Source organism: Fusarium vanettenii (genome assembly GCF_000151355.1).
Source record: "Fusarium vanettenii 77-13-4 chromosome 10 genomic scaffold NECHAsca_52_chr10_4_0, whole genome shotgun sequence".
Taxonomy (NCBI): Eukaryota; Fungi; Ascomycota; class Sordariomycetes; order Hypocreales; family Nectriaceae; genus Fusarium; species Fusarium vanettenii.
In genome coordinates, this window is record NW_003315837.1 from 117,949 (window position 1) to 140,717 (window position 22,769).

A 22,769-nucleotide genomic window follows, 5' to 3' on the forward strand; every position below is an offset into this window, starting at 1 on the left:
ATTCATCATCTTCAACAGCAAGTTTTATCATGGAACAGATCCCATTTCGAAAATGGCAAATCGCACAAGAAAGACCATGGGACAAAGCAAAAAACGAGCATGCACGCGGAGGAGCCGATCCTTTGGCGGATGCGTAACGGTTCGTGGGCCCAGCCACCCGTTATCTTCCTCAGCTAATTCATCCATAGTGTAGAAGTCGTCGCATGAAGTGCGATGAAGGACGTCCAACTTGCTCAATGTGTCAAGTCTCTGGCCTTACATGTGGAGGCTACACAAAAGACATCTTCTTCGACTTTGAGGATGATCCCATGACTGGGGTTGGTCGATTTCGTCGCCCCTTGCTTACTGAAAGGGAGCGTGAATGCATGAGCCAGCAGATTCTCGCAGATATTCCTCCAGCATTGGCAACTTGGCATCTTTCTCAGATTGATGATGAATGCGATGGGACATATCCGACTCGAGATGTCCAAATATCGCGCGGTCCGTTTGGGGCTTTCAGAGTCACCGGCGATCCAACACGGCCGGCTTCATCAGATTTGCCATCTCTTCCAGAGGAGGTTTCAACAGTACAGCAAGACCGAGATGCGTTTCCTGGCGAGGAGGAATCCCTCCCCCAAGATGATGATAGCCATGTAGACTTTATATCACCATCGGTAGAACTCGCCACGCTATCACCAAAAATATCAGGGCGCAGAGGTCGACTCTCCGGATATCAAACCCCTCCTGGTTCCAGAGGGGACTGGCTCAAAGTGCTCGATGGAATTCCTATGGTCGACTTGCTGGATATGGCCGGACATCTGGAGATCCCCGAGTGGTGGGACACTATGGGGGTTGAAACAATAGATCCATGGGCCGGGGTCTCACAGACGACTGATAGACGGACTACTTCGACTTCTCACCATCCGCCAACACCAGCGCCTCCTTCGAGTGGACTCCAGATGTCGCGAGTGGCACCTAACGACTCTCCAAGTTGTTCTTCCTCTACGCCAAGCTCAGGGCCGGTTTCCCTTAGTCTCGAGAACAATGTTCCTCAAGATGCCGTTTTCTTGTTGAAACACTATGCTACTACTGTTCTCCGCGGTTTAACGCCTTATCGTCATAGCAAGACACCATGGCATGTCCTATTCTTACCTCATGTGAAGAGCTGCTTAGCAGCTCTGACTCTTGGGGAAGATATGGACAATGCAAGTCTATGCGCGTTCTTCGGGACATTAGCCATCAGTGCGTTTAGTCTCGGTGGTATCTATAGCTCGACCAGATGGCTGGATCAGGGCAAGACATACCACCAGCGTGCCCGTCTACATGTCCGTCTAATGCTAGAAACTGCATACAACATCCCCAAGACAGCCAAGTACAAGTCCATCCTTATGGCTCTCCTCACCATGGTTCAGATCTCTATTCTTTCTGGGAACCGAGACGATGCGGAGTACTACTTTCTGGAAACAGAGCAGTTTATCCGTCTCAGGGGTCTCAACCGAAGAAAGTCGAGAAAGGTTCGGCTACTACATCATTGTTATGTCTTTGAACGACTTTCCCATGAAAGCACTTTTACGGAGAGCAGATCCCACTTGGCTCATCGCAGCCGTGTTCGCCAGACTATTGAGTCAAGCGGTGCGGTTGCATATAGCCAGGATAGTCTCTCTTTCCGTCTCAGTGAATGGAGTAACCTTGATGCTGAGATGCTCAAAGTCAAAGGGCAGGAAGAGGGCGAAAATGACTTGCATCTAGAGTGCCCAGGCATCTGGTCTGCCACTCTTTACCCCGAAATCTTTGGTGTGCCGGAACTGCATTTGTTCATGCTGTCTCTCATCATCCGTCTTGGACGAGAGAAGAACGGTGATGACGAGCAGGCGGTAGCACCTGGAGTTGCATTGAAGCAATTCCTCGGTCGTGCAAAGGCTGTTGAGCGCTGGGTCAACCAATTGCATTTGCTCCAAAGATCCACATGGATTGTAGAAGCACCAGCAGACCCAGAGCATGAACAATCCGTCAATCTCCTCAACACATTATCCGACACGATGCAGCATGCTCTCTCAGTCTATTTTTATCGCACAGTATATGACCTAGACGCGAGCTTGCTGCAAAAACATGTGGTTGGAGTGCGTGATTGCTTGCTGCGGTTTGACGCCTCCGACGCCGGGATGGGATATGGCTCTCTGAGGTTGATATGGCCTGCTTTTATCGCAGCTTGTGAAGCAGACGATTCTGGGATTCGAAGTTCGTTCTCTCGATGGTTTGAGGATTCTGCGCGGCGAAGTGGTCTACGTATCTTTACAGACACCAAGGAGCGTATCGAGAAGGTCTGGGAGGAGAGAGGTTTCTCGAATAGCAACATTGTACTCGGGTAGAAGAATATTAGATACCGTGGTGACGAAAAAGGCATTTCCATGCATTACCTTCCTCTTTTTCATCTGGCCATATTTCTCTCCCTTTCGCAGGTGATCGTATAAGTTTTCAACTCGTGCTACACAACCGTAACGCCTCATTTCCTCTTGGAGATGCTTGCCTTTTCCAGAAGAGGATATTGGAAAGAATTCGGGCAAGTCATTTTGTGGCAGACTCGCTGACGACATGTCTCTGATGATGCAGCCACGTGAAAGAAGGTAGAAATGAGGCTCAACAAGTTTTCCTTCGGATCCCTTTCGCCAACCTCCTTTAACCTCGCTTTCTCACTTCACAAGTCCGATCAAATCTCGCAAGTGCAATGGCTTCTTTCCAGGGAAAAGTGGTGAGACTCTTGAACAAGAAGTACTTTTCTGCTGGTGCCGTGTTAACTTTGCTCTAGATTGGCATCACAGGTGCTGCCTCTGGCATGGGTTTGGCTACCGCCCAGCTACTGGCCTCTCGCGGTGCTATCATCTCACTGGCCGACATCAATGAAGATGCTGTCAAAGCGGCCAAAGCCACATTGGAAGGCAGTCACCAGCACATGTATCATGTCGTCGATGTCAGCAAGAGTGCATCCGTAAACACATGGATCGAAAAGACGGTTGAAAAGTTCGGAAAATTTGATGGTGCTGTGAACATGGCCGGCATTATCGCCCACGCAACTCCCGTTGCCGAACATAGTGATGAGGATTGGGATCGAACTTTTGCGGTCAACACGCGAGGCGCTTTCAACTGTATCAGAGCTGAGCTCAAGGCCATGACTGCCGGTGCTAGCATTGTGAGTCTCGGCGCACTCGACACAAGAGTAAGCTGATAGCCCTTTCAGGTCACCGCTGCGAGCGTCTTCGGGCAGTTTGGCGCACCAGGAAATGCTGCATACTGTGCCAGCAAAGCAGCCGTTATCGGACTCTCGAGAACGGCAGCCAAAGAGAACCAACATATCAGAGTCAACTGTGTTTCTCCAGGTAAGTCTGCATGATCCTTCAACTGCATAGCGACTAACCAACGTGCCAGGTTCTGTCAATACTCCCATGTCCAGGGGCGAGAATCCAGAGGATGTGAAACGCGGACTTCAAGTCACTGCCCAGAAGAGGAGAGCAGAACCGATCGAGATTGCACATGTCATCGCCTTCCTGCTCAACGATGAAGCATCATTCGTCACGGGGGCCGTGTATAACGCCGACGGAGGATGGGTATGCTAAGGGTAAACGTAATAGCGTACTGCTTCTCCAAATCGATGTTTTGCAAAGATGTTCGCCTTGCATTTCGTCGTTACAAGTTTTGCTCGTCGTAATCGCGGATTCGAGATCAACAGTCCGTCCGTATGTGATCCGCATATGATGCAACAAGATGAGGATTTTCCAAAAAGTCCGTCCTTGCGGAACGAGCAACATTTATCACCTGATATCAAGTTTGTCACAACAAACTCAGACCATCGAATAAGCATGTCCCTTGATGGGCACGGACGTTACCAACAAGCTTAAAGTAGCCGTGCTTTAGTTACGAGAATCCCCAAAGGCCAAGTCAGGCCATGCGCTAGACGAATGGTCGCTTCCAGAAGTGGCCGGGGTGGTCGCCTGAAAACAACTGGACCTAAGGGAGCATCCGTGCACCGGAGTCCTTACCGAAGCACCTATCGGACGGGACAGGGCTGTCCTGCGATGATCCGACACTGCCTGTAAAGATGGGGGTCCCGCTGCAAGTTTAACCAATGTTGGGTAGGCGTTTAGAATGGGTATCCATAGGGTTGGGACAGGTAAAATGCCCCTCACGACAGTTCTTCTGGGCAGTCTGGCAGTCATGAAGTTTTGGTAAGAACCAGCTGCCGGTAGATGAACCATGAGATTCAGAGTACCATGAAGATTGCAGATTATCTTGAACATCTATCTTTCCTCTCAGAGTACTTTGATCCTTCTTTTCAAGACGAAGTTTGGGCATTCAGCTTCAGCGTAATCTCTGCATTTGCTCTGCAGGTGTGTCGCTTACCCTGAACCTACGCGACAATCATCGCCGGGGGTTTCCCGTCCAGGGACTATTAGCGAGAAAATGGGCCTCACATCGCTCTCCTGTCAATCTTTACACATTGATCACTTTACCCGAGCCCTCCTTGGTCTTCTTTGCCAAGGATACCTCGGCACTTCCTCCCTTCAAGCCGGTGCATTCAGCCATCCTCGCATCAGCCACTCCCCGCGATCAGTCTCGGCATACAAGTCGGTGTTACGACAGTAGTAGAATACGGTCATGGAGTATGCTTATAGAGTACACTCATGCTAAGTAAAATGCACCAATACCAAGCTCGCCTGCTTCTGCCAGACATACAAAGGCACTCATCTACAGTAGCATCGTGACTTTCTTCTTCAGGCAGCTCAGTGTACACCAAAAACGGATGATCTGATTATCGAGAATCGCAGTCGGAACAATGGGAATGCACAAACATGTGGGCCTCCACAGAAGAGGAAATTCCTGACCCGAGTGACAGCCCAGCCAATACTGCACGGACATGTCGTGGGGTGGCCTGTCTCCAGGCTGATCATCTCAAAAGTCACTTTCCGAGAGTCTTCCGCATTCTTCGACGTCAAAACGTGGGGGTTTAGCTACCGAGAATGACTCCAGGGATACTGATCGACTAAAAGAGAAGTCAATCACGTCTCAGTTAGGTCTCAGATTCAAGGTTCAGTTTTCAGAAAGGACATGGAGGTTTGCAAAACTGTGCTTGGCGCGGATAGCCCGGCAAAAGATAACTTCTTTGTGGAAACTCCCACTCGACTGTGAACAAACGGCTCTCGTCGCGCCATGATTTTTCGTAGGTGGGATCGATGGCATGACAGCTTCCCATAAGGACAAGGTGCGTCTAAGAAAGGTTGGGGTAATGCAAATTCACTAGTGGAGACCCGTTCAGCTGCTTGATCCGTGGGGTGATGATGGACCCTTAGGGTGCACGTTCACGTTAGCATCATCCCACTGAGAGCTTTTCCAGAATCTGTATGGGACAAGGTTAAGCTTGCATCGGCTATGATTGAGTTGGTGTGCTAGTGAGGGTTGGGTGGGACGAGCTAATTAGCTGATCTTATCTGATCATAATTATCTGATCATTAGATCAAACGCTGGCAGCGCACTGGTCACATCGTCAGACGAACTGCTGTGGCTTGAACACTGGGCCCTGGTTTCTTGGCCCGAAACGGCAATTCGCCAATATGTGGCGTTTCAACATGGTCGAGATAGCAAGATGTTGCTGTAAAGATGTGGTGTTGGGTAGACAAAGGAGGAAGTTAAAATCTATATAAACCACTCGACTACTACCCCCATTTCTGTTCTTCACCTCGATCACAGAGTCCATCAATCAACACACCTTCAGCCTCTTCAGCCTTCAAAGCTTTCAGCTTTCAGCTCCAACTTTCAACCCCACCAACCATCAACATGAAGACCGTCGCCGTTGCCATCGCTGCCCTGGCCCTCCAGGTTGTCGCTGAGTCTCTCGACAAGGCCGACTACTTCCCCGAGTGCTCTCTCGACTGTCTCACTGAGGCCATTGAGAAGAGCGTCGAGTGTAAGGAGACCGACTCCATCTGCCTCTGCGATCATGAGAACTACGAGGCCATCTACGAGTACACCATGGACTGTGTCATTGATGCCTGCGGTGAAGACGTCGCCATCGGTAAGTTTTACTTGAGCCATTCACTACTTGATACTAACCAACTCCAGATGAGGTCCTCCCCGCCGCCGAGCCCTACTGCTCCGACGCCACCTCTCTGTACTCTGCCACTGCCACTTCTCCCCTTCCTTCCCACACTCACTCTCACGATGAGGAGGAAGAGGAGGAGGAAGAGGACCACACCCACGAGCACTCCCACGATACCACCGCTGCCGAGACCGCCGCCGAGACTACTGCTGCCGCTGCCACCACCAAGGAGACTGCCGAGTCCGAGGCTGCCGAGACCACCGAGGCTCCTTCCACCGCTGCCGAGACTGCTGCCGCCACCACCTCTTCTGTCGAGGCCGTCTCCACTGGTGCTGCTGGCCACCTCGCCCCCATGGGCGCTGCTGCCGTGCTCGCCATGGGTGCCCTTGCCGCCTTCTAAGTGGCTCTCGAGTATTCCATACAGGTCTGACGGGGGAATGTGTGGTAGCTGTTGCATAGGACTTCATTTCATAGACTAGGTGGTACATAGCAGCTACTACATTGGACTTCACTTCAATAGCTTATAGTTAGAAAGAAGTGGGAGGGGCGAGGGACTTTCTTTTGACTATAATTGTTAATACATTATCTTTGGTTGTTAATTTAGCTCTTCTGTGATCACCGCTATGCCTAGCATTGAGTGCATAAGTCGCTCTAATAATCCACACGAATGCCTTTATAATGACAGAGGATATCTTTTTCAATCGTAATGCGTAGCATGAGACTTCCCTTCTTCCCAGTATGTTGATTTGATCCTCTTGATCGTAGAGTTGACTCATGTGAGGTGAAAATAGACTTTGTCATCGTACTCCTCCGAAGGCACGCATGCAGGAGCCACGTGCTGCCCGCTTGAATGGGAGATTCCCCAAAACGACAAGTTTCTATTATGGCAATCATTTACGACAAGTGGAAGTGTACGAACAAATAAACGTGACATTATTTCATCAAAGCGCCCCCGACTTTGTTGAGTTGGCGGGATTGATGGTAGACAAGACCACGGGTACTAGGACGCCCAACCCCAAGAATGATTGGCACGCTATTGAGTCGATGACTTTGCAGTCTTTCGCGAGTATGAACCGGCCGAATCTACGTCACCTCATTCTTATGGGAGCGAATGATGACTCAATCGCCATGAGACAGGGCGAAGAGGTGTCTGAGTGGGCTGCCAGTCACAGTCTGCTACCAGCTGGGTAAGGCATAACGTTAACAGCCCTAACTCTCTTCAGCAACTTCTCCGTGACTTTTTAGGGCTGGCCGACTAACGGCTTATCCAGTGTCAGGGCTTCTGTCGAGGGCCTGCCAGGGCTAGGCGATAAGCTTGGATGGACTGGTGACCACTGACCAATGCCTTGATAAAGAATGACGGTGTTTTCCGCCGCCAAGTTCCATCCCTGTCGCCTCGTGATATGCCGATCCTTTATCAACTAAACACAGTCAAATCTGGTTGTTGCGGCGAAGTCGATGACCAAGGAAAGCGCATGACGTCACATCCCAACCAAAGCAAATCAGACATCGCCACTTCACCTCGTAAGGGTTTATGCTCGCTTTAACCAAGGCAACCCCTGACTTTTTGAAACAGAGCGTTGGCAGGATGACATGTTTCAACCTTGTTTTCTGGGCAGAGGTCTGAATTGACAGTACTTGAAATAGGGCTGTCGCATCGCGATACTTTGAGTTGTGTCCGTCAGACATTATTACCTTTAAGACTTTCACCAAGATGCGCCGACTCTCTACCTTCTATTTATTCCATTTCCTCAGTCTCGCCGATTGCATTGACCTAACCTCTAAACGTGGATTGGCGTTCCATGGCGACAAACATGAGTCCGATAATGAGCTACTACTGTCCAACAACTCGGAGATAGCCTGGTACTACACCTGGTCCCTCTGGCCGTCGGATGAAATTGGCCAATCTCTTCCTTTTGTACCATTGATTCACGGTCTCGACGATGCATCGGACTCCGAACTTAAATCCCGTCTCAACAAACTTCCAGACTCTTCAACCCACCTCCTCAGCTTCAACGAGCCTGATGGAGAGACGGATACGGGTGGCAGCTCAATATCAGCCAAGGATGCTGCCCGTTCCTACATGTCCAACATCGCTCCGTTGAGAAATTCGACGAATTCCCGACAGTGGAATATAAGCCACCCAAGTGTTACTGGCTCTCCACGAGGCCTTGAATGGCTCAGAGACTTTAACGAGTCTTGTTACGACATTGATGACGATGGCTGCCCGACAGATTTTGTGGCAGTACACTGGTATGGTGATACTCCGGGGCTCGAAAACTGGCTGCAAACCTTGCAAGAGTTTTACAACGAGACCGCCCCGGAAGCACAGTTCTGGATTACCGAATTGGCTTTACCGAAAGAAGACGAGGAAGCGACTTTATCCATGATGAACGAGAGCTTGCGAAAGCTCGACAGTCTTGACTCCGTGCAAGCGTATGCCTGGTTTGGAGCATTCCGTTCAGATGAAGCAAACGAGTGGACTGGCGACAGTGTTTCCCTCTTTGATGATGACGGAGGCCTAACAAAACTCGGCGTAGAGTATCTAGGTGGCGAGAGCAAGGGATTTGAGGAGGGAATGTCGGGAGGCCTCCGGCTAGCGCCCACGAGCAGTCTTGTTCTGGGTGTGTTGATGATAGCGTCGTTCCTTATCTGGTGATTCCCCTAGAATTAGATGATGTTACGGGCTGTGCCTGTATAGACAGAACTACGATATGAAACAATGACGATGTATCTCAAGTCCCTAACTCTTATTCACGTCTATACGTTTTCAAGCCGAGTCGAGGTTGATGCGCGTTCAGGTGTCAAAGAAGCCCCGACCTTCGTGTAATCGAAGGCCCAGGTCCTCCCAGAAAAATAAGTGCATCCCGTTCTCGTGACACGTCCAGAACATATCACTCCTCGATCTTCCCTCCATTGAGAGCGGCGGCAATGAAGTCGTAGCCAATGTCAAAGTTAATTCCATCTGGGTTCGTGAAGTTTTCCGCCGAGTCTAATCATACGGTCAGTATAACTAACAGAGATGTCGAAGAACCCTAGGAATGGACAATACTCACACCACTCGTCGTTGGCTTCAGGATGAGGGCCTACAAGTGCAACCCAACCTTTCCCATAGCGAGTCACGGATGCGGCTACATCGCCGTTTTGCGAATATCTTGCCAAAACTCTTCCTGAGCCGTCGGCACGCAACTTGTTCTCATCTAATCCGGTAATAACCGCACCTTCTTGAAAGTACATCCACCTCTTCTTTTCCGTTTTGCCAGAGACAAAAGTCCAGTCAATCTCAATGACTGTATCCTTGCTGGAAGTCACTTGTGCATTATCCTGAGATGTCTCGGCATCAGTATTGGAACCCCGAGGCAAGAGACCAAAGCCAGGAGAGTCACCGGCCAGGTAAGCACCGAAGCAGAAACCGAGATAATATCCCCCAGATGAGACAAAATCTCGGAGAGGTTTCTTGTACTTTTTCAGGCTTGGCCATGACTCTTCAAGATCTGCGTATTTTTGTGTTAGCTGAGAACAAACAATTTAGGAGGAGACCAACCATCACCCCCGCCAGGATGAGCATAAACCTGGACACCTTTCAAGGTATGCTCGTTAATGTCAATGTCCTCTGCAGGGCCAGCAAATGAGATTTGAAACTTTAATGGGGAAGACTCCAGTAGCTCGGCGACAGCCTCAGGGCAGCCTTCACACGAGGCCGGCCCACGGTAAACCAGGGCTTTTGGGGGAGTTGTGCATGCTTTCACTCCAGCAACAGTTGAAGCCATAGCTATCGTCGTGGTTCGCATTGTTGATCAGATTGATGAGAATGTTGAGACGAGGAGAAATCGGCCGAATGGAGATGGAGAAATTGAAGGGGAAAGAAGAGGGCAAAAAGAGTACTTAAATAAATAATCTATTATCAAGCATGATAATAATTATCGTTTTATGAGACAGTGCATGTTGTCTTGATTAAACTACGATACAACCAATCAATGCCCTCTCTTTCCAGACTACGACTGAGCCAACCAGCTACGCTTACAGTGTCTCTTCAACCTCATAGCGGCTGACACTCTACATTTTCTCCACTGTTAGTGCGCTATCGGAAAGTGCAGATAGTTGAGCGGCGCTCTGTTTGAGTCCTCTGCCGAGAGGAGCACTCACAACGATCTACGATCTTATTCAGTGGTGGAATTCATGCAAGAAATTACTCTATTTCTACGAGAAACCCAATCAATCTCTCTCCATCTAGTCTACTCTACAACCAAGTCAACAAATTCCAATCTCGATTCCTTCGCGGCGGTGCCGAAAGCGCCGATTACGGGCCCAACAAAGACATGCTCAGTCATGTCTGGACTGTCGATCTGGGCAAGCTCCTCTTTGACCCCATCCAACAAGACCCGAGTGAATCGCAGCTCATCCTTGTAATAGCAGAGACCAGCCTCCAGGGTGTCCTCGAGTGCTGACGTATCCAAGACGTTGAGAATCACTGAGGCAGTACCATCCAAAAGCCTCTGACGTTTTCCAACAAACGACACCGGTTCGCTAGACTGGTTCAAAGGGGCGTTGCTATCGATTAGCGTAGTCTTTGAGCCGTCGTATTTGTAATTCTCCTCGACGGGGTTCCGGATGTGCATGAGTTCCACGTCAAGGGTCAGAGACGAGCCGCTGGACTTCAACAGCCAAGCAGGTGCAGGCTGCTTGCCGCCCTTGACGGGCACGTCCATTTTAGCAAAGTCGATGGTAGGGAATTCTCCTTCGGGCCACTGTGTCGTAGTGATGACGGTTTCGCGACCCATGATGAAGCGACCCTCCTTTGTCTTTCTGACACCCAAGCATATAAAGTACCACTGGCCAGAAGGGTCTTGGAAAAGATCTCCATGTCCAGTGTACTGGATGTATTCATTAGGGTCAGTCTTTCTCATAACTAGGTTTTCTAGTTTGACCTCAACGGGACCCCAAATGCTCTTGGATCTTGCCATTATAGTATGGTGATCAGCGAAGCATCCTCCCTCTGCTATCAGAAGATAGTACCATCCATCCTTCTTATACATATGAGGCCCTTCTGGAAAGACTTTGGTGATGCCCTCCCAAAGGAGCTTCTCCTCCGACAGCTTCTTGCCCGTCTTGAGATCAATCTCAAACGGTCGGATCTTGGTCTCTGGAGCAGTAGCTGCAGAACCGATCAAGTATACTCGGTCGTCGTCGTCCCAGAAGAGACTCGTGTCACTATGGGCAAGGAGGAGAAGGTTTGAAGGGTAGAGTCTAAGATACACGGTGTATGCTGCATACTGGGAGGATTTGTGCGATGCCGACACTAAATTACCGGGGAGGAGAGTAGCTAGTACCGAATGAAGGCTTTGAACGACGCGACTTGGTTACCATTCTTTCCCTGCAACGTGGACGGCCGTTGGATTGATTCCCCCATGTTGTTAAACAAGAAACTTCTAAGCGCGCCAAGGGCGTTTTCATCAAAGGGTGCCACAGCATTCACGTCCTGAAAGGGTAAAGCATGTATCGGTTGGGTTGTGAGTGAGCAATGGGATAATGAACCACGCAAGTGACAGGAAATAACGGGTTGCAAAGAGTTTAGCATATTTTTCGCCAAGGTTAGCCACGGTACCAGTCTCCATTCCACTGCTAGGTCACTATCTAAGACACTCGCTAGCTTGGTGGCCATTCATTAGTCCTATATCTCGTTTCAAGTAAGGGTAGGGAGATATTGATCGTAGTTTGCTAAGATCCCTGCAATATACCTAATGGGAGCCTTCGCGCAGTCAAAGAGAAAGAGGATGTAAAATATTAATCACGATACTGTCTCCTCACATTTATTAATTGCCCGCTCAATTGGCCAGATCTGTTGACGTCATTCGTGGCGCACCCAGCTTAGCCACGTCTTTACACCGCCACAGCAACCTCGGGAGGCGCGAGCTTGGACAATTCGACTTGGAGAAATCAAGCCTCATCCTAAGCACACCAAACCCGTCCATCCGTCAAATCTCGACAACTTCAACGTTTTACGATCAAGGGAGCCCAATCCCTATCTTGAATACCTTTTGAAAGCTTTGGGCTCATCTCGCTCTTTTTAAAATTAGTTAGCTTCTGATATCGAGCCTCAACTTCATGTTAAAGTGACTCTCATAGCAAAAAGTTGGACGAGTACAGAGGTCTATCTCAAAAGTTTTGTCCTGCCAAGACACTAATCAGCGCCACCAAAAGCCACACAAAAGCAAAGAGAAGGCGGTCAAGGCCCGTACTGGCTATTTTCTATGTTGATCTTCTTCATCAGCTTCATCTTCGATTTCTGACGGTTTTCTAGGTCCCTAGCTATGGCCCCAAATACCGATATCGCGACCCGTGCTTTCGTCGTCGCCCTTAAGGCACCTTGCGGCGGCAAGACCACTGAAGAAGTCGCTGCTATAGCCGGCCTTTCACCCCGTCAGGTTAATCGAATTTATTCTCGTGCGATCGATCGAGGGTTTGACCCTAATTTGCGCCCACTGGTTATCCGCGATGAGTATCTTCGTGATGCTCCACGATCTGGCCGACCGCCGAAGCAGACGGAAGAGGCGAAGAAGGAGGTTATTGCGAAGGTTCGCCGCGATCGTTACGGAAGGGAAAAATCGTGTGCTGATATCGCTGGTGAGCTTAGCTCGCAGGGTTACGATCTCTCTGCTATGACAATTTGGAGGATACTGCGAAAAGCTGGGTTCCGCAAGACCAAGCCGACGAGGAAGCCTGGGTTGACGAAGAAGATGAGGAGAGAACGCCTTGCTTGGTGTATCGCTCATAAAGATTGGACTCTCGATGATTGGAAGAATGTTATTTGGTCTGATGAGACCTCTGTTATTTTGCTCCATCGTCGAGGAGGCTATCGTGTGTGGCGGAGAGTCGAGGAACGCTTTTCTCGCAGCTGTATTCGCGAGAGATGGAAAGGAGCCAGCGAGTTCATGTTCTGGGGCGCCTTTTCCTATGAGAAGAAGGGTCCTTATCATTGCTGGGGTCCAGAGACCGCCAAAGAGAGGAAGGAAGCGCAGTTATTGATTGAGGATCTTAACGAGGAGTTGGAGCCGATTATGAAGGAGGAGTGGGAGCTGAGTAATGGTATGAGGAGGTTAGGGCTCCGTAACCTCCGGGGCAAGAAGCCGGCGTGGAAGTGGAAGAAGGAGACCGGCAAGCTGACGAGAGGCTCGGGCAAAGGCATCGACTGGTGGCGATATCAACAGACGATCTTGCTGCCGAAGATGCTTCCTTTTGCTAAGGAATGTCTTCGTGAGAGGCCAAATACGGTTGTTCAAGAAGATAAGGCACCATCACACGCACACCACGCTCAACAACGGATATATGATCTTCATCAAGTCCGCCGGCTTCTTTGGTGTGGCAACTCGCCGGATTTGAACGCTATTGAACCCGCCTGGTCACATTTAAAGAGAGTAACTACGAAGAAAGGCGCCCCCAAGAGTCGGGCTGAAGCTATTCGCGCCTGGGAGGCGGCTTGGGAAGAGCTGCCGCAAGAGAAGATCCAGGCCTGGATAGAGAGAATACCGGTCCATGTAAAAAAAATCATCGAGCTTGAAGGAGGGAATGAGTATAAAGAGGGCCGGGAATAGCCTCATAGTAATTGGCTGTGGTTTTGCTTTTTTCAATTTGTGGCGCCCTTAGCGTCAGGACAAAACTTTTGAGATAGACCTCCGTAGGGTAGCTCTGGACCCGCTCTCGCTTCTGGTAAACCCCAGAAACAATCACGTCATGTTTATTCATATTTAATGCATGCATAATAACATACAGTGGATGCACACAATTATTCGTCTCTTATTCTCATTCCCCTTGTGCTGTCCTTGCTCTGGTATCCTCTCACTATACCCGAAGCGTTCAAGGGCAATAGCCAGGCTCTTCTGAGCTGCCGTAACAGTCGGGCTTTGCTTACCATGGCTACATGGCTGGGCCTCCCATGACTATAATTCCCTTCCCTAAGTTGAATTTGTTAATGGCTCATGGCCATCAAGCTCGGTCAATCTCTCGGCGACATTGCATGAAGCTGGGGTACCCCGCACGACGATCCCAATATCCTTGCTCGCGGAGCAACCTCAACCTCCCCAGACCTGACATTGATATCATTCTAACCAAGCGCACCAATGATCTCCACCGTGAAACCTGGGGAACGTTTGCTAGATGGGCCCTGAGGTCCCTGCAAGTTCATCGCTGCAACTCTCGGCATCGTGACCGAAAGTCAACGTGCGACAGGCGCACCACTCACCGATTATCATGATTCAAGCGGTCCAATCTGCATGAACCAGAATCCTACAATGTGGACCGCCATGTGGTTGGCGGAAGTCGAACCAGTTCTTCCGTAGTACTGGGACAGGGAGTCCGACTACAACAGTATAAAGTCCAAGATGTTCACACTTCAACTCTGTGCAACTCGGTCAGTTTCAAGCATCGATTCTCGTGACCATGCGGTTCAACAAGGTCTTCTTTCTTGCTGCAGCCCTCCCAGGGGTCCTCGCGGACAAGGGAGAAAAGGGCCCTGACAAGGATGGCAAATACTGGATCTCTGGTGACGGGATCGAGGCCGCCTTCATCCCCTACGGTGCCTCCATCACCAACCTCCTGGTCAATGATCAATACGGAGTCTCCAGAGATGTCGTTGCCGGCTTCGACAATGCAACCCACTACAGCATTGATGAAGCCCACCCTCACTTTGGTGGTGTACCAGGCAGATATGCCAACCGAATTCGGAACAGCACGTTCGAGATCGATGGCAAGAAGTACAAGGTCAAGCCAAACGATAACCCGACACCAGAGGCTCCTGAGGGTGCAGACACACTCCATGGAGGACCTGACGGTTGGGACTATCGCAACTTCACTGTCGTCTCCCACACTAAGTCTAGCATCACCTTTTCCATTGTAGACCCAGACGGAAAGGAGGGTTTCCCAGGAGAGGTGGTTTCATACGTCACCTACACACTTACTGGACGCGACTGGGATATCAAGATTGTGGCACTGGCAACAACTAAAAAGACACCGATCATGCTCACCAGCCACACTTACTGGAACCTGGACGGCTTCTCCAACAACGAGACAAGCACGGTATCCAACCACACTCTACACATGCCCTACAGTGGTCAGCGTGTGGCTGTCGACAACATCCTCATCCCTAATGGTGACATTATCCCAAACAAAAAGGGATCCGCCAACGACTTTTGGAGTGAGCCCAAGCATATTGGTGATCAAGAGAACAACTCTGAGCTGAAGGGCAACTGCGGCTTTAACTGCACTGGATATGGTATGTGATCTTGTTTAGTCTTAGGACGACCGTTAACATCGCATAGATAACTGCTACATTGTCAGCCGAGAGCAGCTTGGCAAATATGATTGGCGAACTGAGGGCCCTGTGGCAACTCTGTCTTCATCCTGGTCCGGAATTCAGCTTGACATTTACACCGACCAAGACGCCTTTCAGTTTTACAGCTGCACACAGCAAAACGGTGCCATTCCTCTCAAGAAGACCCAGGGACTTCATGACTCGTCCGACTTTCCCCGTACGATTCCCAAGTATGGGTGCGTCGTGATGGAAGTGCAGGATTGGATCGATGGTATCAACCATCCAGAGTGGATGAGAGACCGCAAGCAACTGTTTGAGCCTGGTGGTGATCCATATGTTCTGCAGGCTCGATACTCTTTCAGCCTCAAGGGCAAGGCTTGATTGGCTCTGGACTACTAGAGACAACCTTTTAGAACTCTGAATGGAAGATGAAAGTAAATGGTTCTTGAATGTTCCTGACAACGTATTCTGCAAGTCACTTGATGTAATCAATTCACACTGCTGGTGCAGAGAAGTATCTTAAGTGTTCAATTCGTTCATTAGTTGCCATGTACAATGTACAACGACCGTTATCTACATCTATTTACATGCATGCCATTAATGAGTGGCTGGTATCTATTACCCGTCTAATATCCGATCCAATCCGTTCCTGTACCTGTCCCATCGTATAGTCATCCAGTAGTCGTCGTTTAATAAGTGTAAACGGGCTCAGGGCCAAGGTTGCCGTACTGTCCCGAGCCAAAGGGGTTGGAGGGGGTAACCTTCTGGCCGTTGACATCAGAGACACCGAACCAAGCCAGCTCCTTGCCCTTGACAACGGTGATGACAGCAAAGGCGGGAGCGGGCTCAGTGACATAGCCCCAAGAGATCTTGTACTCGGAGCCATCGGTGCAGGGCTGTTCAGACCAGCTCTCGGTGGCAGCATCAGCACCAGGCATGCGGATGACTGTGCATCGCTGAGTCTTGCCGTCGGCCTCAATGGCAAAGTTGTAGTCGCATCCAGAGTTGTCCTCGCCACAGTATCGGGTCAGGTCCTTAATGGACCAAGACTCGCCGTCGACGGGCTTGGGGCTGGGGTAGGTGACATCGCCAGAGCCACCAGTGGGAGCGGGAGCGGGAGGGGCCGGAGCCGCAGTTGAGGAGGCGACAGGGTAGGTAAAGTAGGAAGAAGGGCAAGATCCGGGGTGAGCAGGGTTGCAGCCTCCGGGAATGCCGGGGATAGGAGTAAAGGTTTCCTTGACTGTGGAAGTCTCCTCAACAGTTACTGTAGCCTTGGAGTAGGTAAAGTAAGAGGAGGGGCAGGATCCAGGGTGGGCAGGGTTGCAACCACCAGGGATACCAGGGATAGAGGTGAAGGTCTCAACTGGAGCAGTCTGAGTGTAGGTGAAGTAGGATGAGGGGCATGAGCCAGGATGCGCAGGGTTGCAGCCACCTGGGATCTCAGTCTTGGAAGGCTGAGCCAGAGATGCAGTGGCACTGGCGCAGTACTCGCGGTTGCGAGCGTTGTCCTCGCCTACACAAGCGGTAAGGGTGCAGCTGCAAGCAACCTCGGGGGTTCCAGCGGCGATGCAAGCCTTGTAAGCATCCTGGCACTCATCGCGGCGAGCGAGAGGAGCAGCAGAGGCAGCAGAGGCCAAAGCCAAAGCGACAACGATGTTGTTGATCATGTTGATGAGTAGAGTTGAGTGTTGAGTGTGTGAGTTGATGATGAGATGGAATTGCAACTGAAGGAAACAGCTGCATTATATATACCTTTACTTGCCACAAGAAGCGGAACAGTACCGTAGCTTGAAGCCAAACCTCGTATCAGAGATAGTGTCAAGTCTCCATCGAGTGATTAGCTTACCAGCCATCCATCAAGCACGCGAACAGGGCTGCATGTTTGACAGGTTGATGGGTCTCATGATATCATGGCCTGGACTGTGGGGAACCCTTCAGCTCAATTTACCGAGGGCAAAGGGAGCTACAAGATGTTGGTCGTGAGAAAGTGTAAAGACCCTCAACGGGACGGCCCATTTGACGTCAGGATCATGCTGAAATAGCCTCAACTTGGGCACCGCCCCATGGCCCTAATCAGGATTCTTCAACCTTAACCGTTGCTGGGTTAGCCACGCTGCCGAGGTCCCGATCATTCCGGACCCGCCGCCCTGCCAACCTCTTTGATCGGCGGCGATGCTCCACTAATACGAGGTCGGGATGTCTAACTTTTGCAGGACTTGACGAGAAGAGGTGACTGAGAAGCTGTTGGGCTCCAACCACCGGGATTGAGATCATGTTTCTTTGATTCTGGATATACTGATCGAATCAACGTGTCACTACTCGGTGATAAATCGGTTCCAATTGAGAACAAGCACACAGCATCGTGGAGAGGTCTCTGGGGCAATTGGGTCGGTTGACGAGAGGCTAGCGTCTAGATTTCAAGGGACCCGTCTTGATCGCTATCCCTTACATGAAGTAGCTGCATCAAAAGTCTTGACTGAAGGCTCGTATCAACATTCACCGCATGATGTTTTGGCACTAAGACCAATGCTACCGCCACCAAGCTATACGAGCATCACATACCAAAGACAATAATGAAAAGTAGTCGGTAGAATGTCGATACGAAAATTAGTGATCTCGCACTGATCTTCCCCGAGAGCCCGGCATGTTCCGAGGTAGGCAAGCGGATACATATCGCTTAAGAGGTTGGGCAATAGGGACCAGTGTGTGTCATTGAGGCATCTGAATACAAACTCAGCAGTCATGGCGTTTGGCCGTATTTGTGTCAGGGACGCCATATCATAACTGTCTCGAAAGAACACAAGACACACAGGTGTCGCTGTAGCTGAACCCCTTAAATACCAATCCCGTGGCACATTATCCTTGAAGACACAGCGATCTTGCACCTTGGTTTGAACCAACATCAAGGTTCTTTGTTCGTACAGGATGGGGTTGCAGAATGATGCATGCAATTAGGCACTGTCGTTTCTGTGTGTTTCTTGAACCCTTGTAGATAGCAACAGCAAGGGACTCTAGCGCGAATCGGATTTGACTTGCCCCTGTCAGTTGACGCAATGGTACGAGTAGAAAGCAGCCCATGTCTGTAGACGATGTATTATATACCAAGTTGAGGGATTATTGTTATTGAACGTCACTTATCTTATCGCCCTACAGAGTAGCCCAGGGGATTAAGCGAAGAACTGCGGAGGATTTGATTCAAAGCCAAGTGCGAAGCTTCACGCTCTGTAGGTATATACTAGGTAGTTTAGCAAGAATTAGATTTTACTTGTCCAAAGATATGCGCAGCGATGGCAAGGATGCTGGAGAAGAATTACAGACAGCGACAACAAGACTCGCCGCCTCGTTCATTGGTGCGTAAGCCGTTAACCTTTTGCAGCAGCGGCAGAAGGTTACTATAGGTTATGGCCTTTTCGGTTGGATTTTCATGCTGGCATGTGTCAATTACTGCGTTCTTTGCTATTGTGGCCGATGGCTTCTTTTGGAAACATCAACAAGTCTGCCAAAGTGTGTAAACCGTTACTGAGTGGAAATGAAAACTTGGATTGACTATCGGCCAGTCACTTCTCGTTAACTTTGTTTCCATCTGGGTAGACCGTGTCTTTTGCTCCCAGTTTCCAACAGGGAAAAATAGCAAGAGATCTTGGTTGCGTACTCTAATACCTAGTACACGTAGGAAATCCCTGAGCGTTTTGGAATTCTTTTTCATCTGATTCTTTTGTTCAACCCTTGTATCAACTCGAGTCTCATCTCGGCTCGGGATCCTTATCTAGGTCGGATCTTGTTTTCTCAGTTTATTGGTCGGCTAGCCATTGATTGATGCTATCGGAACCTCTTTTGATGTGCGGGGTACGGATAGTTATGCCGACTCGGATCTGTTACCGATTCTCTATATGAAGCCACACCTCACTTTATCATCACTCGCCTTTCATCTTTCTGCATCTAAACGGAAATTATGGCTCAAGTCCACAAGTACCATCTCTTCCCGACGGACCTCGTCCCAAACTCACCACGGCCTCTCCTGCAATACAAGAATGTTCTGACCAAGCGACCTGATACTTCCCACTGCGACCCGACAGAGGTCTGGGACATGTTTACTAAGAACGAATGGAAGGTCTCGTGGATATTCCGCTACGGAGCAACTCAGCTGTCGCACTTTCACTCTCAGGCACACGAGTGCATGGCAGTTCTTTCCGGTACTGCCACAATTCGATTCGGAGTTGCCGATACGTCAGAGGATATGAAGGAGAATACGTACGGATCTGCGTGGGAAGAGGGTGGTATTGAGTTGCAGGCAGAAGCTGGTGATGTGTTTGTTATACCTGCCGGCGTGGCCCACAAGACATACAATGTCAAGCCTGACGACGGATTCAAGCTGTTGAGTCCTGGTGGTGCACACGGCATCGAAGCCGACGACGACGACCCTAGAAAGGCCTTGTCAGAGATTAAGCTGTCTGGCTATACTATGATGGGAGCATACACCGGTGGCGATTGGGACTTTGTTCAGCGTGGAGGAGATTTTGAAAAGGCTTGGTCGGTTCCGAAGCCGAAGTATGACCCCGTGTTTGGACAATCGGACCAGGGACTATTTAAAACATGGAAGGGAACTGGAAAGACTCCCGAAGGTCTCAAAATCGCCTTTAAAGATGGTATCGCTATTGAGAGTCCACTAATTGCGTAATAAGAGTTACCATTTGCAATCTCACAATTGATCATTAACCATTGCTCATGTCACGATCTACACACTGATCAATTTATCGCTCAAGCTTTCTCATCCGCCCTCTCAATCCTCTCCTCAGCCTTCTCGTACTGGTCCATGACCTTCTCTTCCACGACCTCGTGGAACACATCAACCTCGGTTGAGGCAAACTTTCTGGCGCTGATACGCTTCTCAAACAGCACATCCAGCTCGGCGAATGACCGGCCATTGGGCTCAGGCAGACGGAAGAAGGTGTAAACAATGCAGAGGAAGCAAATTCCGGCCTGATCTGTTAGTAAAGAAATGTAGCAGAGGGCATAAACTTACCCAGAAGAAACCAGCAAAGTTACCCCAGTCCCAAGCAGTGGGATTGAGCATATAGGGAACCAGGACGGCGTTGATGATGCTGACGATATTGCTGAACCGGTTAGCACGGGTTTTAGGAGAAGAACAGGCAACTTACTAAAGGATTCGACCGAGCGCAACAGTCTTCATCTGAAGTCGTCGCGATGACAACTCGCCGACCAAAGAATAACAAACGGTACCAACAGACAGCTGGTAACAAAGAGCCCACACAATCATGATGCTTCCAGTCGCCAATGAAGCCTTATCTCTGTTAGATTCGGGCACAACACCCAAGAAGCCAAGGATGAGGAGCATCGAGAACAGGCCACAAAGACCATACAGGTAAAGAGTTCTCCGGCCGACTCCGGCAGTCATCAACGCCCAGGCACCAAAAACACCAACCATATTGATGGCATATTGACCAAGGGCAAAGGAGTAAGCATGTCTAGTCGACAGGCCAGCCTGTTCCAAGAAGTAGGTCGAGTAGTTGGAGAACGAGTTACCGCTAAGGTTTTGCATCGCCCAGCACATACAGACAATCTCGGTGCGGCGAAGGTCAACACCCTTGAAGCAGTCGACATAGGATGAACCGGCCGTGACCTTTTCCTCCAGAGCCGTGGTGTGAACCATCATGGCAACGGTTTCATCTGCATCGAAATCCGTCTCTCGATCAAGACTTGTGAGTCTCAACAAGGACTTTTTGGCATCTTGCACACGGCCTCTGCGTACAAGCCACCAAGGAGACTCAGGAGCAAACCAAATACCGATAAAGAGAGGCAGGGGCCACATCCATTGGAGGCCATAGGGAATTCTGTAAGCCCATTGATCATCTCGGTCAATCATGGAATGAATGACTCCGATACCGATCTCTTGACCAAGTCCCCAGCAAAAGTTGACATATGTCGTGAGATATCCTCGAAGGGCAACAGGACACACTTCGGAGGCATATGTAATGCAGATGGTTTGGAAAATGCCCCATGGAATACCACAGAGGATTTCGGCAGCCAACAGGGTTTGCACGTTCTGCGCCATGAAGAACAGGGTGATGAATCCTGACAGCCAGACGAGACACGCCATAATGGTGAAGCGGTAGCCAAACCTTTCAGACGCCCAACCGTTGATGAGCAGACCGATGATTGAACCACAGTTGGCACCCTGAACATGTTAGCTACAGCCATTGACGGCAGTTTAAGATACATACGTTGCTAAGACCGGCCTGCCATGCGGCAGACACTTGGTAATCGCCATTCTCGGTGAGATGACCGTACTTTCTGTTGAACTGAGGGAAGGCATCTACAATTGTGAGCAACAGAACATCAACCAGTCGACATCTACTTACAAAAGTTGTTCACGAGACTAACATCGTAGCCTTCCATAACAATGCAGGTAGAAATAAACAAACTCCAAAAAACAGCCTTGGGATACAGCTTGATGCCCTGCATGAGGGTCATCTTCTGTTCCTTTTGAGCAGCAGAACGCGCATGGTCAATTACAGAAGCATGCGTCTTGCTTGGATCAGAGTCAAGGCCAACCACAGGGTCAGGCGTCGACGAGACCGTCTCTTTGTTGTCTGCCATGGTGGACATGTGCGTACAGGAACACTACGGAGTATGCAACCTGGGGAGGAGGGGAAACACGGGGCCCCAGGTTTATTAACATGTTGGGGAAAGCTGGAGAAGATGTGCGTCGGGCTCAGGGATCAAAAGGACCAACTTCCTTTGTAGGACAAACCTCCTTTGCGAGGTGGGGATGCCGACGGTGGGCCAATATGCCGGTTTCTGGCCGAGAAGGGGGAGAGATGTAACATGGGAAGGGCTCTTGAGTGGATGGAGCGAGCAGGCATCATGAGTCTTGTGTGTCTTGACGAGAGTCGAGTTCATGCCGTGTCACTGTCCTACCCATTTGTGAGCCGATGATGACCTCGTCACCATCCTTCCTTGGGTCCTTGTCTGAACTCGTCGGTCTTCTCTGCGAAAAACACAAGGATTCTCCGCTGGAGATGGTACGAGTCAAGGGGTGGGTTCTAGAGGATTCTGGAGAAATGAGGAGGTTAGGAGAAGCTTGGCGGATCTTGTCCGCTCTACCGAGCCCAGCGATGAGCAATTCGTCTGCGAGCGGGGTCGGTTCCCCTCACTTGACTCGGTGATGCCTGATAAAAGTGTGCCAGCCATCCTGTTATCTTTGGTCAAAATGTGAGCATCTCGCCATATCTGCTCGGCTAGTTTCGTCTCTCGCCGCCAAGATCTAACGCCAAGTCTCCTAGCAATCAAATTTTAGAAAAACCCATTCGCTCATTTGATCATGAGGGGGCTTCTCCACCTCGACTGAGTCGTCACATGGCTCTCTGACGAACC

The 22,769-nt window shown here is 50.0% G+C and overlaps 10 protein-coding genes across 10 annotated transcripts; 6 read left to right on the forward strand and 4 right to left on the reverse strand.

Annotated features, from left to right (window-relative positions):
• Positions 1-76: 76 nt before the first annotated feature.
• Positions 77-2,348, forward strand: NECHADRAFT_51266 (uncharacterized protein; the record flags this gene model as incomplete). The annotated part of the gene is made up of 3 exons (XM_003041098.1): positions 77-139; positions 189-927; positions 997-2,348. 3 exons carry the CDS (start codon positions 77-79, stop codon positions 2,346-2,348), a joined length of 2,154 nt encoding a protein of 717 aa, XP_003041144.1.
• Positions 2,349-2,704: 356 nt separating this feature from the next.
• NECHADRAFT_97054 (uncharacterized protein) lies at positions 2,705-3,590 on the forward strand (the record flags this gene model as incomplete). The annotated part of the gene is made up of 4 exons (XM_003041099.1): positions 2,705-2,728; positions 2,786-3,166; positions 3,215-3,353; positions 3,403-3,590. 4 exons carry the CDS (start codon positions 2,705-2,707, stop codon positions 3,588-3,590), a joined length of 732 nt encoding a protein of 243 aa, XP_003041145.1.
• A 2,215-nt stretch (positions 3,591-5,805) lies between these two features.
• Positions 5,806-6,137, forward strand: NECHADRAFT_9913 (uncharacterized protein; the record flags this gene model as incomplete). Its single annotated transcript, XM_003041100.1, has 2 exons — positions 5,806-6,043; positions 6,091-6,137. Coding segments are annotated over 2 exons (285 nt in total), but the record flags the coding sequence as incomplete, so codon positions are not given.
• Positions 6,138-7,656: 1,519 nt separating this feature from the next.
• NECHADRAFT_64367 (uncharacterized protein) lies at positions 7,657-8,839 on the forward strand. The gene has a single exon (XM_003041101.1). The coding sequence runs from the start codon at positions 7,782-7,784 to the stop codon at positions 8,724-8,726; it is 945 nt and encodes a 314-aa protein (XP_003041147.1). The 5' UTR covers positions 7,657-7,781; the 3' UTR covers positions 8,727-8,839.
• A 122-nt stretch (positions 8,840-8,961) lies between these two features.
• NECHADRAFT_51142 (uncharacterized protein) lies at positions 8,962-9,837 on the reverse strand (the record flags this gene model as incomplete). Its single annotated transcript, XM_003041131.1, has 3 exons — positions 8,962-9,059; positions 9,124-9,561; positions 9,612-9,837. The coding sequence occupies 3 exons, from the start codon at positions 9,835-9,837 to the stop codon at positions 8,962-8,964; spliced, it is 762 nt and encodes a 253-aa protein (XP_003041177.1).
• A 465-nt stretch (positions 9,838-10,302) lies between these two features.
• NECHADRAFT_86206 (uncharacterized protein) lies at positions 10,303-11,477 on the reverse strand (the record flags this gene model as incomplete). Its single annotated transcript, XM_003041132.1, has 2 exons — positions 10,303-11,366; positions 11,432-11,477. The coding sequence occupies 2 exons, from the start codon at positions 11,475-11,477 to the stop codon at positions 10,303-10,305; spliced, it is 1,110 nt and encodes a 369-aa protein (XP_003041178.1).
• A 3,026-nt stretch (positions 11,478-14,503) lies between these two features.
• NECHADRAFT_97055 (uncharacterized protein) lies at positions 14,504-15,755 on the forward strand (the record flags this gene model as incomplete). Its single annotated transcript, XM_003041102.1, has 3 exons — positions 14,504-14,518; positions 14,564-15,335; positions 15,382-15,755. The coding sequence occupies 3 exons, from the start codon at positions 14,504-14,506 to the stop codon at positions 15,753-15,755; spliced, it is 1,161 nt and encodes a 386-aa protein (XP_003041148.1).
• Positions 15,756-15,879: 124 nt separating this feature from the next.
• Positions 15,880-17,068, reverse strand: NECHADRAFT_101975 (uncharacterized protein). Its single transcript, XM_003041133.1, has one exon. It carries the CDS (start codon positions 17,039-17,041, stop codon positions 16,064-16,066), a length of 978 nt encoding a protein of 325 aa, XP_003041179.1. The 5' UTR covers positions 17,042-17,068; the 3' UTR covers positions 15,880-16,063.
• A 2,258-nt stretch (positions 17,069-19,326) lies between these two features.
• NECHADRAFT_51151 (uncharacterized protein) lies at positions 19,327-20,052 on the forward strand (the record flags this gene model as incomplete). Its single annotated transcript, XM_003041103.1, has 1 exon — positions 19,327-20,052. One exon carries the CDS (start codon positions 19,327-19,329, stop codon positions 20,050-20,052), a length of 726 nt encoding a protein of 241 aa, XP_003041149.1.
• Positions 20,053-20,132: 80 nt separating this feature from the next.
• On the reverse strand, positions 20,133-21,992 carry NECHADRAFT_51202 (uncharacterized protein; the record flags this gene model as incomplete). Its single annotated transcript, XM_003041134.1, has 5 exons — positions 20,133-20,354; positions 20,398-20,488; positions 20,534-21,570; positions 21,617-21,708; positions 21,755-21,992. 5 exons carry the CDS (start codon positions 21,990-21,992, stop codon positions 20,133-20,135), a joined length of 1,680 nt encoding a protein of 559 aa, XP_003041180.1.
• Positions 21,993-22,769: the final 777 nt, after the last annotated feature.